At 35.8% G+C, this 19,083-nt stretch overlaps 1 protein-coding gene across 1 annotated transcript in view; it reads right to left on the bottom strand.

The window, feature by feature from the left end:
* LOC137669632 (connector enhancer of kinase suppressor of ras 2-like) overlaps positions 1-19,083 on the bottom strand; it is a 196,367-nt gene that overhangs the window by 12,563 nt on the left and 164,721 nt on the right. Inside the window, exons 16-20 of the mRNA XM_068411826.1 lie at positions 14,578-14,626; positions 10,970-11,018; positions 9,408-9,583; positions 7,855-7,928; positions 638-709 (exon numbers count right to left, since the gene is read on the bottom strand). Coding sequence (XP_068267927.1) covers positions 638-709; positions 7,855-7,928; positions 9,408-9,583; positions 10,970-11,018; positions 14,578-14,626 — 420 coding nt within the window. The remainder of the gene's footprint in view (positions 1-637; positions 710-7,854; positions 7,929-9,407; positions 9,584-10,969; positions 11,019-14,577; positions 14,627-19,083) is intronic.

Raw genomic sequence — 19,083 nt, 5'->3', positions numbered from 1 at the left:
CAGCGGTAGCATAGTAATCCGTCATTTGGGTTGGGGAGGGAATTACAATTGCTCTGCAGGAACAATATTTCTGAAAGAAAAATGCTGCTAAAAATACTTCGAGAAGTAGTTCACCCGTTGTCTTCTCTCATGGGAAGCTGACCCAAAAAGTCAGGAAAAAGTCTCTCGTAAATTCCAAACTAACATGGCAGTATGATATGAAAATACATCCTGGCACCTTTCCAACTGTTACTCTCCACGAAGGCTGTAAAACTGTCATAAAGACAGCTTCGTTGGCTCCCCAGTGTAGAAAAATCAATGAATATTGTAAGAGCAGTTTATTGAATGTATGTCAAGGCTTCCTGGTTTTCCTTGAGTCGGAACATTTTATGGTATAATAGAAAGATATGATCAGTGGCACTTCAACAAATCATAGCTAGCTAAGTAGCTAAAATGAAGGGAGAAACCATGCGTAGTTAAAAATAGCAGAAGATCTTCACATGAGTTTTGGACCAAACAAATCTCAGCCACGTTACATAACTGAACAACGGAGAACACTGTCAATCAGCATTACATCATGCTCCAAGAGTATATGTCTATGTGAGATGAAATATTATTTTCAGTTATTGCAGTACCATGAAAAAAATCCATAACTTACCTATTCATTTCTTCAAGACAGTCTGTTGCAAAGTAGAAGCTCTTTATTTTGGGGTGGCATGCTTTGAAGGCACTATAAAATAAGCACAAAAATAGAAGATACCTTTTCTTTCAGTTTGTCTACAAATAAGATTGACCTGCTGTACAATTCTTCAGCATGTTACAGGTTTCATAGGCATTTTGAATCTTCAGCCTAAATCTTGCTGGATAAACTTATGGACGGGTTCCTACTGATCTGGTTACATCTACATTTGGAGTCTCACTGGTACTTTGTAAAAATTTCAAAAGCCCTTGAACGACTTAGAAATGTAAAGCCTTTCAATAACCACTGCTGTGACACATCTACAAACTTCTCGGGTAAATTTGAAAACCTTATTGAGTATATTTAAATACGTATTAGTTGTATTCCAAAGATCGACTATTCTAAAGGAATAGAAGTTTGATCCTACTATCTCTTCTCATATATTTAGACGTCTGTGGTTTGCTTCCTACTTAAAGAAATATAGAGGACTGCCAATTTACACATTGTAACTGTCGCACAATTACAATCTTTATTGTAATTTTGATTCTGAAGATATACATGAATTCATCCAAAATTTTACTTATTTATATTTTATTTATAAATGAGGAAGAGAAGGAAAATTAATAACCAGCTAGTAACTGCATTCACCCGGAGATGGCATTAAAAATACACCACTCTCAGATTCTCTTTCCTTAGTCATGAGACTAAGATCTCTAGAACAAGCTTAAATAAATGAATGTTTCCTAAATTTTATACAATATTTTTAAAGCCGTAATTATAATTTTCATTCGATTTGAGCTTAATAGGAGGATATGGAATGATCTAGGGAATATAAGTGGCAGGTTTGCTTTGTTTGGAAGTAGATAATAATAAAGTTCCTTAACTCTAAGTAGTCACTTCTAATTCCAGGAATTGCTTTGTCAAGTTACTCTAAAAGCAGCCATATCCCAGGTACTTTTGTTCTTAATCTACTAATCATTGCTATATTTTTTTCTGCAATCACCCTGAATTAATTAATAGTTAATGCTTCTTCATCTGCCACCTAGCAAATAGCAGAGTTGCCAATATTTAGTCTTAAACCTTATATTTTTTGTTACATTATAGTTCACGGTCAGTTCTATGTATCTCACTATTTTATTTATGGCACAGTCTGTTCTCACAGCTTTTGATTCACGAAGTCATAGTTGGGGGTTTTTTCCCCTTTGGTGATTTTGAATTTATGCAAAGGTTAATGTAGAGAGTGAAGTTCTTTGAAAAGTGCAGGTAAAATTAGAAATCACTGGAATAGTTCCAAAAGCATATCACAAGAGGTTTAACTTAATTTTAGAAGTCTGTACTGTTTTACTTGTGTAACTAGTACAATATTAGTAGAATGGGATACTATATTCTTGGCTGCACGGAGCTGAGGTACTGAATAGGAGGAGCATGACAAAAGGTAGCTGTAAGAGTGACATTGCTCTGGGCGTTGCTGATATTCCTTCTCCTTCCTCAGATGTCAGTTCCTTCCCCAGCCACTTGGCCAGTGTGGTTCACTCCTGTATTACTGATTTCATGAGACAAGGTCTGAGTCTCACTTTAGGCTGGCTACGTACAGACATCACTACATGGCATTGTAGTCTGTTCAGACTACATGCATGAGATAATAACCAAGCTCAAAATCTGACAGCATGGATGATTATAGTTCACATAAAAATGCTTTTTATTAATGCTTTTATATGGTATAATCCCTAAGCTCTCCCTCAGCTGAGCAGTTATTTGAAAACTGCTAAGAACAATAATCATATTTTTCACAATTTTTTGTGTGTGAATATAATTAAAAGGAGTATTGCTGTCAAGGAAACCACAAACTCAGGTCATTAAAGACTATTATTTTGATTAGTTGGCAAATGTTAAAAAAACCCCACACTATCATTCATAGCATTTACGTTAAAATACTGACATTTATATGGTAATTACCAGATGTAAGAATTAGATTAGGAATCATTACACATGGCATTATAAAAAACCTGTGATGCAACCTTTCTGCTATTAATAGTTTAAATGCAAATGAGTGTTTTATTAATTACTATGATTTATTGCAGTTTTCAGAGACAAAAATGAAAGCTGAAGAAGTTTCACTTGGGCACACTGATTTTCTTACATATATTATTAACACAAATGCGTGCAGTAACAGACTTTCCTAACATCAGAGTTGCATTTATGTGCCCTTTCCTTTTCCGTGAGATTAGAAGTATATTAAGGGTAAGTTTACCTTTGCACAGAGGGTCATCATAAAGCATCTTAATTCCATAAAAGGAGACTTGAGAGGTATTTACGTATTGGTTTTGCATCTGGACGTTGATCATTCCAGCTGCAGATCCTCCTCTCCCTGGCTGCTTGTGTTTTGCAAATGGGAAGAGTGAGTACACGGGAGATCCCGAAGAGGAGGAGGCTTCGCTGGTGCCCACTAGATGGCACGCGCTGGTTAATTATCCGGATTGAGAGTTAAGATTTTAATGCAAGAGATTTTGATTATTATGTAAATATAGTTTTAAGTATACTCTGATAAAATTTATTATTTCTTTTATCCGATTAGTATAATATGATTTTAGTGTCAACTATTCTTATCATTCTTAGTCTCCCGCTTCTTAATGCGAAACTTTTTACTCCCCTTATGCCAGCTGATGACCAGCGACTCCAACTGCTCTAGCAAAACAGATTGTATCTGTCTGTGAATAAGAAATGTCAAATAGTTTTGTATGTGTCTATGCACACACACATATACTAGAGCGGTACATTACACTTTGTTAATTAACAAATACGGTACCTCCTTACAGAACTTAATTTTTAATGCTCAAAATAGAAAGTCATTACTAAACAAACACTCCTGCATTGTTATACTATTTAAGCATGAGATGCTGTTTCACGGATGTATTTTTTGCTGCAACGTCAGCACCCTGTTTTCAGTTGGTCTGAACTCTGTGCAACATCTCCACCTTCTAGTGTTCCGTTTGCCCAACCGTCTCCCAGTTCTGAGATTTAAGTATCAGCTTGAATTGGAGAGGATTATGTGGTGGATCTAAAGATTCTAATCCTCTTGATTAATCCTGTTAGAACATCATATGATAGAGTTTCTGCTTGTAAATAGGATTATTTTCCTAGACAGGAAATTTACATACGTAAAAGTATTAACACGCCAATATTGGGGTTTCAAAGTCAACCCATTAAAAGTTAGAATATGTCAGAGTTAGCGTGATAAACAGAACTTAAATTAAGTTCCACTGTGCTCTTCTAATGGATAAATATATGATTATGTATTTGAATATTACATTCTCACAGGAACCAGATCTCAATTAGGTTACAGAGTGGACTTGCTAGAGAGGTGAATCAGGATTATGCAACAGATAAGGCTACTTTCTGTAGGACTCCTTCTTAGTTGTTCTGGAATTTGTCAATGTGTCATAAAATGCAAAGAATTTTTTCAAGGGTAGATCAGTTAAATGCTGCAGGTCTTCCTGCTTATGCAATGGAGTTCTCACGTGCTAGGTCACAGCAAACAGACTTAATAATTGGTGACTACACGAATGTTCCTTAATATCGTTTTGCCTGATACTCTGATAATTTACTGAAATGGTGAGCACTTACAACTGCAATAATGTATTGTACTGTTATATATTTACATACTCTGAAGAAAATAGCTCTTTATTGTTATGAAATAGAGATCCAAATTCTGTGGAGACTTTTTTTTCAGTTCTGTTTCTAGGCTGCAAAACGTGACAATAAATCCATCTTCATTTCCCAGAAGTGTCACAACGATTATTATTAGAGAAGCATTTAGATACACTAGCATTAAGAACTGTAGAAAAGTCTCTAGGGAAATAATTCTAGATGTATAAAGACATATGAATAACGCAGAAGAACGATACCTATATTTTTACCTGTGGCTTGTTTTGGAGGGCCCATAACTGGGTGCAGTAATCTAGACGTGCTGTAATGAGGACCAAGTAAAAGGGAATAACCACTTCCTTCGTCTAGTGGCTGCACTCCAGTTAGCACAGCCAGGAAGCTGTTAGCCTTCTTTCCTGTGGGGGCCCGCCAGTGGCTCAAGTTTGGTTTTCTGTCTAATAAGACCTTCAAGTCCATTTCAGAAGAAGTAATAAAAACTACTGAAACTGTAGCAACTTTTAAGATATCATTTCATGTCTACCTATACTATATCAATGACACTTTATGTAGAATTCTGGCTGCACGGTTTCCAATAGTATGGCGTATGCTCTCATAAATTTAAGACCTAAATTTGCATTAATTATGCAATGAAAATTTTCACTATGTGGAGATTTTTGGAAGTTCAGGCAAAGCACTAGTTAATAGTGATTAATTATATATGTAGTTCCATTAATCTTTAGTCTTGTGGATCAGCTTCATCATGGGGCATTATAATTATCAGTATCTTTGAAAATAACATGATATTCACATCATGCCACATCACACAAACTTAAATAACTAAGATTTCTAATACAGTGTTATCATTTTTAATCATGAAGATGACAGTGTTTCCTAAAAGCAGTGGAAAGTTTTTCAGTGTCAACACAAGAAACCTCCTCTCGCAGGGGCAAGGTCATTCTACATCCAAATATAGCCTGGAGAGTGAAACCAGTCTGAGATAATGCCATGATTTGTATAATCATCAGAGTACCTTCATTAACTGCATTAGTGAGGCAAATCATCAAACCATACAGAATAATGCATTCAACTAATATATATTCTTGTGAAAGCTTTCTTAAGGGTGTTTCATTCAATATGTGGACATCAGTAACAATCATTCGATAAAGCAGCATTCTCCATCTGACAGAACAGTGGAAAAGACAAATCTCTTAGTAAGACTTCAAATTCTTTTGTGCAATAAGGTTTGAGCGTTTCACATTGATGGCTCTGAAAATAACAGAAATTTGAGGAGAAATCCAAGCTGAGTAACAAAATGTTCTTAGTTTTGCTTTTGAGAGAGCTGAAGGAAAACTAACACTGTGATTTTAGCTGGACTTCTTTATGCACTAAAATACTAAGCACACTTTTCAGGCAATTTTAACTTAAAAACAAATGAACCTACCAGGGAGGAAAAAAAAAAAAAAAAAGGAAAGAACTAGGTTTCTTTCCCCTGTCCTTACTAACTGTCAAGGTAACTGCTTTACTAGCTTTTGCATTAATGTTGAAATGGACTCAATCATATAGAAGTGAGTTAGAACACAACCAGATTTATACTTTCACGTTTCAAGTTGCAATTAATTTTAGGTTACATTCCAGCACCTACTAAAAACCTCCTATTAAATGAAAAAGATATCCTAAAGTGGAAAGAAGCAAGAACAGTAAAATCTGTCTTTGCCTAGCCCCCTGAAGAGGAAGCAAGAAAATCTTAACTGAAATGTTTTCCTCTAGCAGACAGAAAGATGAAGAATGAGTTAGAACTTTTCCAGAATATGCTGGGTCAAAATGGGTCACCTTCACCTTATTTTTATTTGTAAAAGGAATGCAGAAGCAGCAAACCAGAGAAAGTTGTCCCTAGGCTCCCAGAGCCATAGCTTTCCAGTGGAATCAGGCAATGGCAATCATGCTCAGTCCTGTCCTTGGTAAGACAGCCTAGAAGAGGATGGGTGGGTGTTTAGAAGCGTGCTCACAGAGGCTGTGGGTTAGAGCTGGCTGCAGCACAAGCGGGGCCCTCCGTTATCACAGGCTGGATACACTGAAACGTGAGCGAGCGTAACGCTGGATTTACTTTCTCTACTTTTACCCTGGACCTACCTCTTTTTGAAAGGACTCAGAGCCTGAAGGGACTCAGTTTTCAGTATTGTGTGAAGTTTTAGTTAATTGGACTTTTTCCTGTGCATATACCCTACAGAAACTGTTCTCTAAGAAGTGTTTGAGGAAATGTGTTCTAATGCTTAGAGGAAAACTCTGGAAGCTATTTCTAGCTGTGCACAATGACCTTCTGTTTGATCTTGGTTAACTCACTGGAATTTGTTAAGTGTTTTATAGTCTAGCAAAAGGGTATTATTTTTCCTGTATTTTTGTTCAATATCATTATTAATATCTACTCGTTCCTCAGAGGGATTGATAGCACTCAGTTAATGTTTAATTTCCATAGTGATACCCTCAGCTGAAAGGAGTAATAGAAATATAAATTACACTGTATTCTATTTCTGAGACAGACAGTAATAATACCTCCAGACAAGAACACGCAATTGAAGAGGTTTGATTTTCTGATGAGCAGGCTCTATTGTAATTCATATCTTCAGTAATTTTAATGTACACGTGTTCATAGTTGTAGGACTTGTATTCCTGAGACCAAAACTGCATTTAGTCATTGGAAAAGCACAACAAAAATTCAGCGTGCTTAGTTATAAGTAGGAAAGCTTTAGTAAGAGAGTATCGTTAATACTGTTCTATGTAGCTCCTCATGGCAGCAAGTTTTAAAAATCCAGATGCAGCATACAGAAGACACATGCAAATAATTCAGGAGGTACCGGCAAAGTGCTAGTCTCAAAGCATGTGAATTGTTCTTTCTCTTAAACCTGCATTCCAATCCCAACCCTGCTTGCAAACCGTTTCCAATGAGTGTCTGTTATTAAACGTGCCTTCAATGTGGCAAAGCTTAGCCAGTGCTTTTCACTGGGAGCATAATGCTGTAGTAGCAATATGCACATAAGCAATAATGCAACGTTCATTTTGCATATGGAAGCTAAATATTTTAGCAGTTGAAAATAACACAATATTGGGTATGTAAGCTTCCTCCATAATAGAGAAAATGGAGATTATATTCACCATCCCTTGCTATGATATTTTTCATAGTATTTCCTATGGGAGTTGTTTCTTGCACACTTTATTCTTATCAAGATGACTGTTCTGAGCCAAAGAAAGTTTTATCTCTTGGCTAACGTGTTCATTGTTTTTTTTGCATTACTTGTTTAACTGTTGTAACTGGGCTATCTGGAAAGCTGACCAAAGAGTTATCCAATTCTTTGTAAGACAGTTGATGGAATTTACATTAAGTTGTATCTTTTATAATAAAGAGAAACACTAAATCTTAAGTGGATCTGTCATGTATTTACAGATTTCAAGGTTTTCTGTGTCCTTCTCTGGACTTTGCAAATTTTCACTACTATGTACAGTATACTTCCAAGAGCAATCCTTTAATTTATAAACATAATTGACACATTACTTACTGTTTTCGCCTGCATTCAATTGCTCTATCTATCCTGAACTCAGGTAAACTAATGAAGCCTTCTGCTTTTTCATCCTATCAAAAGAGAAGAAAAAGTCATGGTGAAGAAGAACATAGAGTTAGAGAAGAGAGAAATGCACAGTAGCCATTTGGGTCTTATACTAAGAACAACCATCCGATCAATTGAAATACTGAACATATTTTCCCCATATGTTTTTACTTAAAAATGTATTTACTTCATCATACAATGTCAGTAACTTCTATGAAGGAAGTAAACTGACAGTTTCTTAAAAGAGCTGCAGTCATCCTAATTCCCCTTTGCTGAAGATTACAGAAAACCTTTCAGCACCAAATACAGCACCTAAAAAAGCATTAAAGATATTAACAGCTACAGAGGAGAATTCTCAGTTTCTTCATCATATAGTCTACATTTTAAAACTGTTTTGTGATGCCTCCTTTTAAAGTCACGATTGTGCAGACGATCTGGCTCTGAGGAGGTTCCTACGGCAAACTCACCAGTGATTAAATGGAAAAGTAGTAACTAGAAAGTACCTTTTGTCACTTTTTGCTCCTTTTGAAGTAATTTACCAGGAAAAGACATATTAACACCAGTCAGATTTTTGAAAAGTATTAGCAAGTGTACTATGAATTATGGCTTGGCTGTAAACAACAGACTGAAAATCAGTGGGACACATAACGACTACCACCTTGCATGTAACGATGTCAGACAAACAAAACATACAACACAAAACCTGAAGGTCTTTATCATCCACAGTCTGAAACAATACTGTTTTGGGCTGACAAGAAAATACTAAAACTGATGATAATTATGCTAGTAAAATTGTCCTCTTGAAGAAAATGGAAACTATGGACTAAAATTTCAGTAATCAAAACAGGCTGTACGCAGGCAGTTTAGATCAGGCGCTGAGGCTCAATGCATACAAATGGAAGAATGGCAGCCTAACGATTTTTGGCTTCTCCCCTCCATTATTTTTTCCTACATATATGCAGATTGCACAAGCGTAGGCCTAGTGGTTTTCAATAAAATTTCGCCAAGAACAGCGATTTACACATGAGAAACTGCAAACTCCAGACTCATTCAGCAAAAAGCAAGAGGATCATCTATATAAGAATAACTTTGAGTTGCAGAGATCTCCAAATTCAGATTTTCCCATCTGCTTCACATAATGCTTCGCTAACATGAATGGTTACACTGTATGCATCTCCCCACACAACTGAAACTAAGGAGAGCTGAGTGTGAACACTGTGTTAGTCCAAATAAATACTATCTGTGGAGAAGTATTAACTACTGACATATTCATTTCTTTAAGAGTGCCATGAACATCTGCTATTTCATTGAGGCTGGACATGCACTTTGGAGACTTTAAAAAATAATTACATTTGAAATATTTCCAGCTAGAGTGACCCAGACCTGGCAATTAAAGTGGCAGTTCACTAACATATCCTACCACCTAGTAAAAAAAGACTTTATTCAAAAGAATTATAAAGCTTAAGGTTTAATTTTGGCTTGCTCCAAACACAGGGTTTACTTACATTCTGGTTTGTATACCAGTACAAGGATGAATCCTTCAGAATAAACCAGTACTTTTTCCATTTCTGTGTGAAATACCCTTTGGCATCCTTTTTCTTCCATAGCCAGCCTTCACAATCTCCGTGCCCCAAGTCTTTGCAGGAGATCCGTCTTCGGCTCCCACTCGTTAGAGAGCTCCCTGAGATCGTGACAATAGTGTGAGACATCTCACTGAATGAAAGAGTGACAGAACTATTCTTCTCAATAGAAACACACTACTAATTTTTAATGATGATTCAATTAAAAATCCTTCAAGCCAAATCCTCTCCAGTTCCATGGAGAGGAGATTGAATGAACGATTTCCCAGTTCCACAGTGCTCTGCAATTTTGGTTTCAGCATGAATACAAAATAAAAAAGGCCTGTTTTATGTAATGGTTTATTTAATCTCGAGAGGGTTCATTCCTCTTAGGGCTGCATTTTTATCTGATTGAGATGGGCATCATCATTCCAAAGTAAAAACATATTCATTTAGTCCTCAGTCTGAAACTCGGAGTATGACATAATCTGTGTACAGATGTAAACACTCCTTCTTCCATAGTCTTCTGTTACTACTTTTAGCAATAGAAAGCCTGTCAAATTCTGGGAACTTTTAACCTCAATTTTTATAGTCAATATTTATAGTCAATAAAAAAGAAAGATCATCCACTTCCATAAAAATGCACATGCTTATATTTCTTCTATCCTAAACTTAACTGAACAACATTTTAACTTTACTGCATCCTGTTTAAAGGCACAGCACCAGGAAAAGGTTTTTTTGTTGGTGTTATTTCAATATATCCTAATCAAAAGGCTTAAAATTTTAGTGTGCCTTGTAAATGTCAATAAGAACAGGTTTTTTCTTAATTATGGTATCATTTTTCCTGAAGACAACTCTGTGGGAAATTTCCTTAAAATATAGACATTTTTTCTGTGAAAAATCAGGTTTATATTGCTACAAGAATTATATTTGTCCTAGAGCTGTGAAACAGTGAAGAAATTCAGATAACATCCAAATACCATCCTTTATTCTGCAACATTCCACAACCAAGTTCTTAACATTTTGCTCATTTTAGAATAACATACTGTGCTGTGTCCTGGCCAGGTTTAGAAGTATTAAAAATGTATAGTACAAGAAAAGGAGAATTTTCATAGAAAGGAGACTAAGACCACAAATAGAATAAAAAGAGCTCACTGGCCATGTACTTTCATACTAATTTATTATGCTGTAACTATTTTTCATATGTTTATTGTTTTAACAGTCTCCAATAGGCCATGAATAAAGGAACAGTGCAGAAGGAAATGGCAAAATGTACAGATACTACCTTTCTTCTGCCGAAGTCAGAGGAAATTTTACCATCGAGTCTAGCAATAGTCTACATTATAACACATTTATCTGGTATCTTAATTTGGTATTTTACTTTGGTGTTTACTATCAAATTTAGAAATATTTGGATTAAGTTGAACTTTGGCATTTGATCCAGACCACTTATTATCAGAGAAGTAGTCTCATTTTCCAGTTTCAAAATGTTAACTCAAATAAGTTACCTTTTGACCATTTTCTGCTTTTTACCCTGAGGGAAGCGTAATGGAATGACTGTAAGGAAAAAAAAAAATATGAAAAACCAATGCAGGTAATAGCAGTAACATGAAACAGCTGGCATTCACTACTGTCTCCATGGTTATCTTAGGGTTAGTTATCATAGGATCACTTATCATAGGATCTAATTTTTGTCATTTTTCTCTTACTACTATAATAAACATCATAAAGAAAATAACACAGTGCTAAATCTGCAGATTAAAATCCCTTTTTTTCATTTACTAATTACAATTGCAATCAAATCATTAAGGATTCTTTGCATGAATGGTTATGCAGTAGTTTGAAAACTAAGGATATAAACTCACATGAATGACCTAAGAAAATGAAAGATACTTGAAGTTGTAAGTATATGCGAGAGAGTTATACAAATACTCATTCAAAAAGAAATATCCACCACAAACTTGATATAATTACTGTGTAAAATCATGTGTTCAATGACACATTGAAGTCATGTTCTTTAATTGTTTCCAACCATAGGAAACAATTAAGTTGTTAGGTTGGTAGTTTGACAGGATGACTCTGAGGAGGAAAAAACAAATTCTAACTTTTGCGGCTGCATTATAAAATTGTTACAGAATCTTAAGAAAAACCTAAAAGCATCTCATTGTTTAAACCTTTTAAAAACAGGGATACTACTCAAAAGATTGTAAGGATTTCCCTCAAACATGTAAATGCTAGGGGAAAAATTACAGGTCAACACGACGAAGTAGCTGCCTGATTGGTAACAGATGCTGCCATTACCAGCAGAAAAGCCAGCAGACATGCGCAGCGTGACAAACCAGCAGACCCAGGCAAGGGGTAGTGTAGAAAGGGCCATCTTTTTAATTTTCTTGATTTTTCCTTTGCAACAGAGAACACTCAGCTCAGTAGAGGGCCTAGAAGTCCCTGCTGGGGATATCTCTGTGCTACCTTAGCTAGTGGTATGACTCCAGATTTACCTTCTCCCAGAGATCATCTGACTGCTTACCCTGCCTTACCGCCGCTCCTGGGGTCAAAAAGCAAACACGTGCTACGAAAGTCCTTATTAACAACTGTAGTACAACATATTAAGTAAGTGGCTAAATGTCACAGTATTAATATGTAAAATAACTGAGGATTATAATTAAAATAAAAAATTGTTTAAATTAACATTTAGGATAATGAAGGATTACAGCTTAAGCACTATAGAAAAGCAACAACTGAAAACAAGTTTCCAGCTATTGGAGAGGCAAAGTTTTATTTTAAATAAAAGTGGAGGAGGAGAGAGTTGTTTAGTACGTGTGCAGGCCTATTTGTAACCCTTCTGCAATTTAGCCAGTTTACAGCGTTGAACAGCACGGACACTTTCTAGTGACTTGCAGAAATCAGTAATTCTTGACTCCTGTGAGAGCTGGCTCAGAGAACACCAGCTTTCTGTGTTCTGTTTATCTCAGGCTGTTTTCCCAGTCAGTCACAGTACATGGATGCTTCACAAAAACATTGTAATTCTGACAGGTGACAAGCTCCGTGAGTGTATGTGCATTGTATCACCGTGCGACAGTACATATTCTCCATTTACTTGATAGCTGAAAATTTATCTCTTTGTTTCGAACACTAGAGAAGACAAAGATTAATGCTTGTTCCTGTGCTCTAGGAAACATAGTAAAAAAGTCAGAAAATGAAAAAACAAAAGTTTGTGAGAAAGTATTAAAGACCCATAGCAACATTGGGGTTTTTATCAATGTACTGTAAGCCACAGCAGCAGTACTGGTCAGTCAATACTGTGCCAACTGGAGTTCTGCAGTGACTGTGACTGAAACTGTTCAATGTTTCTCTTTCTGCATAAAAATGTATTAGGACAGAGCAGGTATCTGTTTCTGAAAAAGAGTTCACCCAATTCGTTCACCATTTAGGCTAAAAAATATAGTGATGAAATAAAACCCTATAATTAAATTACAGTTTTCATATGTGATTAAAGAATTGCAAGAAAAATGGAACAATTGGAGGATATACGCGTTAGGATACTCACCGGAAACTGGTAGGAATCATTCAATGTAAAAGTTTTTAAAATAGTGAAAATACAAGCACACCAAATCAAGGAGAGCTGAAAATATTAGCTCTTCTAAAAACATGAGTTAATTAGTCTTACTATGTTTTGTTTGTGCAGACATACAATGTATTCAAAGCAAGAAAACTAGAGAAAGTGAAAGGTTTGCAATACCTTGGGAATCGGTACTTAATTAGCACTGCTAACTTACAAAATCAAGCTTTATATTCTGAGAGATAAAGGAACTACCATATAATTAACTTTGTGGTAAACGCTGTAAGAAAACAGTCAGAACTTGCAACTTCAAAATGACTCAGAGTTGCTATGGGAAACAGACAGATGATATGAGAACACACTGTGGTTGTCAGCATTTACGTTCTCATCTCAAAACCACAACACAAAGCAGAATGTCAAAAAAAATGCGTGCCCTCCCACCCCAACCCAACAAGAAGCACACCATGAAAAAAAAAAAAAGATAGAATTGAATCTGTGCTACATGAAGCTAAATTAATGAGACTTCAACGTAATCACAGTGTAGTGGTAGGAGTGCTGTCACAGAATCACCAAATGAAAAGTTATGCTGTGTTTAAAAAATGCCCTGGAGACTAGAGGTTCGGTGACCTGTCAGGATGAAGGGAACCAAGCCTATTAATGCAAACCTGGTTGCGTGTATCTCTGCTATTTTGAACCTTAGGAGTTTTTAATGAAAACAATTAGTAAGTTCCAAACACAGCTATGGGTGCATTCACTAGCAAAGTACACAAGTCATAGGAACAGCCAGAGGTCCAAGTGTTTTCCAGTGGAGGCAGCAGACAAGGTAGGGATGGGCAGATAGAGGCAGCATGTCAATAAACACAACTGCAGGTTTTCACAAACTGTGGAAAACTGAGTCATACATCTGCTATTGTCACTGCTCTTTAGCCTCATTTGGTAAATATTTGGGAGGCAGAATGACATCTGGCAACTTTGCAAAGTTATTTAGCACCTACTTAGTGAAAAAAGTGCTAAGTCAGAATGAAGAAATAGGCATTCCATAAATGCAGGGTCTGTTGTTTGTCCTTTGTATGAAATATTTGCAAAATACTAAATAATAAAATGATGTCTAGATATTTTCCATTGAAGACCTTCAAAACTGGTACCACAAAAATCTTTGAAAATCTTAATCCCATATCTCCCTATCATAGTATTCATACTCTTGAAATATTTTAAGAGTTTTAAAAATTTTCTTTACCTTCAGGGCAGTCTTCTCTCCAGAGGTCCCTTCCGACCTAGACATTTTCTGTGATTCTCCTCCCAAAACTAGCATATACCTTAGAACACATACTAAGGTTCCTACTAAACTTAACTAAAAGTACTGCATACACACTGACCTGCTGTGGTTGCAGTAGCCAATTTTCTGAATACAGAAATTATTCCTAGCATTTTTTGTTCAGATGTCTCATAATCTAGACAAATTTCAAGGTTTATGACATCTTAAGTATCTTTTAAAAATATGAGAATGAACTGAACTGTTGGGGATTTGTTTTTTAAAGTACATTCGTAAATCATCACCTTCCTCATGGATGTGCTTCCTTGGCGGTCAATGGCAGAACTTGCATATCTAGGACAGAAAGGAAGAAAGATGTTAAATAACTACAGAACAAAAAATCTGAATAAGTAGCACATATGCACACACACTCTATGCATTTCAAAATGGATGCTTACAGATGTAATCACGTATCAGTTATTTAAAACACAGCACTTAAAACAAGAGGCCCTTTGGAAATTTAACCACTGTTTTCAATGAACAGTGCTAATGTTATTAAGAAACACAAAACCATTCTTAACATTTTGTCTTAAGAACACACATAAATCACCTGAGAATATCTGGTTCTGATGCAATTACTGGCCTAAAAATACTCAACCCTGATCAGCTAAGATTCAAAAGCAACCAACACAATTCCTCCCTCCTAGGGACTAGAGTCTTCGGACATATAAATCATTGGTTCTTTGTTGCAGGGCTGACTCTTATTTGTGCAGTTCTTTCAGCGGCAACAACGTTTAACACAGGTATAGTGGATTCCTAGTGTCCAGACTAAAATGGGAAAGAATAAGGATTTTTAAACAGGAAAAAGGTAGAAATACAAAGAAATAATCTAATTTGCATTTTAAAACATAACAGCTTACAGATATGTGTTTGAACTGATGTTCTGACCTTTAAGAAAGACTCATACATGTTCCGTATTTTGTAAAGTTGGTTCCTTCCCATGACATCACAGAATCAAATCAAGGATAAACCAAATTGATTAGTATATGACTTCCTTTGAGTTACTTTTTGGGTATCTTAACGTTAGCAGTATTTAAGGATGTGTATAAACACCCAGACATTAATAAGTATGTAACTATCAGGCCAAATTTGACATGACTGTCAGATATGTTTGCCAGGTACAGGGAAAGCCTAATATGTTCTTCTGTTCTGTTCTTTCCCCACCACCTCCTCTTTCATATTCTGGAAGCACTTAAAAACAGGAAATTCATAAAGACCACAGCTATTTAGCAGTTAACTAGAAAATTTAGATCATCAGAAAACCAGTAATATTTTTGTGGTACTGATATCCTAACAGTATCTTCTTGGCTGGCAAACAAGGAATGCAACAGTTCCATTTGCTAGGGGAAGGAAGTGTGGTGACGATTTTCGTGTGCCCAGAAACAATCCTGATGTACAGAACAGAAACTCCAAGCAACAAAAAGAACACCAAGTAAACTTCCCCAAACTAACTTCGATGTAGGCTCCAACTGCTGCCACAGTTTAGTCATTAGGCTTTTTAACATCAGTATCCCTGTACTAGAGGAACTAGCAGTTAGCTTCTTTTGGTTTGAACCTTCATTCATTAACACACACAATAAATTTTTTCTGTATTCACAGCATCCTGCAGCAAAGGTTTCCATAACATTTTGCTACAGGATGCCATGGATACCAAAAATTTACACAGACTTTAAAATGCAAAAATACTGTCTATGGTGTATCTGAGCTTTCTCCTGGAGTTCACTAAAGGCTAGAGAACAAAGCAGGGAATTACAAACAGTATTGGCCATTGATAGAAACAGGACACTGAAATCAGGGTCAACTTTGATCTTGCACAGAAATTCTTAGACACATAAGTTCCCCTCATGTTTTCAAAAGTAAGAAAAAGGAGAAATGGGAAAAACTTAAAAATGTGAATGTTTGTGCATATGTTGTATAAATAGAAAAGGAGTGTAAGAATTGGAAAGGAATTGAGGGGAAAAATTAAAAAAGAATAAAAGGATTGTGGCCATTTTTAACATATTCCCAAATTCTGTTGGTCATAGTCATAATATCTGTCTTAAGTCAGAAAGACAGAAAGTGGCATTTTCTCATTTGATGATTGCCATTGTTACAAGAAATCAAATTTACCAGTAGAAACAACTACTGTGTTGTCAGTTAAAAGCATCTATCAGTCCTGAGTCAAAGGAAATTTCCAGACTGCAGTGAAAAGATGGGATGCATAATATTAAAATTAAAATAAAAGTTAATAGGCAAGACTTAAAAGTTCTGAGCTGTCTGTAGATTACAAGGGTTGAAAGAAACAACTGAAAACCAAAAAAAGTTCAGCTTAAAACATTTGGTAAAGGAATGGACAGACACCCAAGCCGCTGCAAGGCAGATTTTGTCATGAATGCTGTATTTCTGTCCGCCCATGAGAATGCCATAAATGCACTTCAGTCCTGCTGGGCATCCCCCCCGATTTCTGGTCTGTTTCTTTAATCATGGCTTTGGCCCATCTGGAACGTGTCAGCTTCAATGCTTCCTTTCTTTCTCTCAGCCAATATACAATATGAATAATACATCTGTGTTTTTATCTAAAAAGTTCTTAGTCAAGTTTTATTTGCTTCCATGCAAACACACTAACGCATTTCCTTACAGTAATCACAGACTCTTACCAGCAAAAATGTTGTAAAGTTATAGAAGCAGTCTGGAAAGCTCTTCAAAAGTTGCCATCCTATGAAAGGTCAGGAATGGGTCTTCTAATGTACAATGAGCTTAATATTTTTTATTTGAGAACAGTTTTCAACAGTCTGCAGGAGGTTTTTGTTTTGTTTTAAAGATTTTATATCTATTAAATACTCCTCCCTGAATCTAATTATTCCTCAAATATTCAGATCTACAGATCACAGAAGAAGAAATACTGATCTTTTCTTCTCCTTAAACAAGTAAATTATCTGTGTGAAAGTGACAGAACCAATTATTTAGACATAGAGGAACCCCAATATGTCATCTATTCTGGTTGAAATACTCTGTATCATATTTGGTTGAGTTATTCCTCACCTTTCTTTTTAGGAAAAAAGTTGTTACAGAAGTGAAAGGGAAATGAATGAAGGGGGGGGGGGGGGGGGGGGGGGGGCGGGCAGGAAAGGCATGTGCAGTGATATGGTTATAATGGCCTGGACTGATATTTCTCAAATCAATTAAAACAGTTGATATTCTACTAAACACTTGATTTCTTGTTCATGTATAATACTGTTTTTGAAACAAACTGCAGAATCTAGAAAAATTCATTGCATAACATGACATAAAAAAAGGCAAGCTACTCAGCAAATAACTGCAAAACCTTAAATGAAATTTACTTTTGTAATAAAACTCATTCTAAAATACTTATTCTATCATACAATTTTCCTCAGATGGATTTCTGGGGTATTCCTATTTGACAGAAATACAAAGGACTTTAGCAATGTCTATTCTGAGTTTTGATATGCTCTGCCTAGCTGTGTGTCATGTATTGGAATTTCTATGGATAAAAGGGTTGCCTCCCTCCTTATCTACTCTTCAGAACTTTAACTAAATTATATGTTGTAAGCAAACTGAAACATATATAAAAAGGGAAGAAGAATTAGAGAAATACAGGTACTAAGAAGCAAGCACAGATCAAAGTTAAATACAATCTGTCTCTGATCTCAGCACTAGATGCATACTGACTCTGTATTCAATCAGAATTATGATGCTGAACATAGAGCTAAAGTAGAAAGGTTAACAAGAACGAGCTAAAAAAACATGGAAATGACTTTTACCCGAGATGGAAGGAAAACACTGAGAATTTAAAGGACTCAAGTAACTTCAAACTCACATCTTAAAGGATGTGCAAATGAAGTGCAAGTCTATTGATAAGATTTGTAATCCGGATTTCAAATGAGGAACAGTGTTGGATGATTAGAAAGCAGCAATAATGAATTTCTAGAAAACAATTTAGAATGGAAAAACCTAGAAGTATGGGGGATAGCAGAAGTACTGTATTCCAGTTTAATGTATTTGATAAAAGCTGTAAGAATCAGAATGTAAAGGCATACCTGGTAAAAGATTTCTAATGAATGCTGAGAATTGTCACCTACCAAATACTGAATATGTGAAATCAACAGTGTAGCTGCATACATCTCTGCATTTTTGCTGTCAGAGCAGTTATATCCATCTAAAAGCATCACCAGAATTCTGAGTATCCTGCACTCTCTGCTCATACCATTCCTCTTACAGTTAACAGAAGTGACTTGCTATTTCTTCACGAAACAAGTATCACTAAGCAAGTACAACTGTGAATACCACCTCCATGTTGACACTCATTCCTCTTTTCCTTTTGAGGAACATGTTTTCATTTTCTGCCATAGAAAGATAACAATACATCTTTAATTGTCCCATAAACTCTAGTAAGGAATAGTGTTTTAGCTTGTAAAATTTACAGAATATCTACTGAAAACAAGGACTGATTTAAACTAGCTGCATACAAATTAAGCATCCCTTCATGACATAAGCAATGCTCAAGAAAGAAGATCAAATAAAATGGCTCTTACACATTATCTGTACTCTTAATTATAACATCCCAGTTCTCTTTCTGTTACCTTCGTGGTCATTAGATCCATCACTAAATGAAAGTTGTAACTGTATCAGAACAAACTCATGTAACTTACTAGATTACTATCATTTTGGCTTCTCCACATGTGACAGAATACAGATAATAAATCCTAACGAATGACTACAGTCTAGAAACAAGTATGATTACTTTGAGTGTT

This window comes from Nyctibius grandis, chromosome 13 (genome assembly GCF_013368605.1).
Source record: "Nyctibius grandis isolate bNycGra1 chromosome 13, bNycGra1.pri, whole genome shotgun sequence".
NCBI lineage: Eukaryota > Metazoa > Chordata > Aves > Nyctibiiformes > Nyctibiidae > Nyctibius > Nyctibius grandis.
Note: the sequence above shows the minus strand (reverse complement) of the source record. Positions and strands in the feature narration are given on the sequence as shown.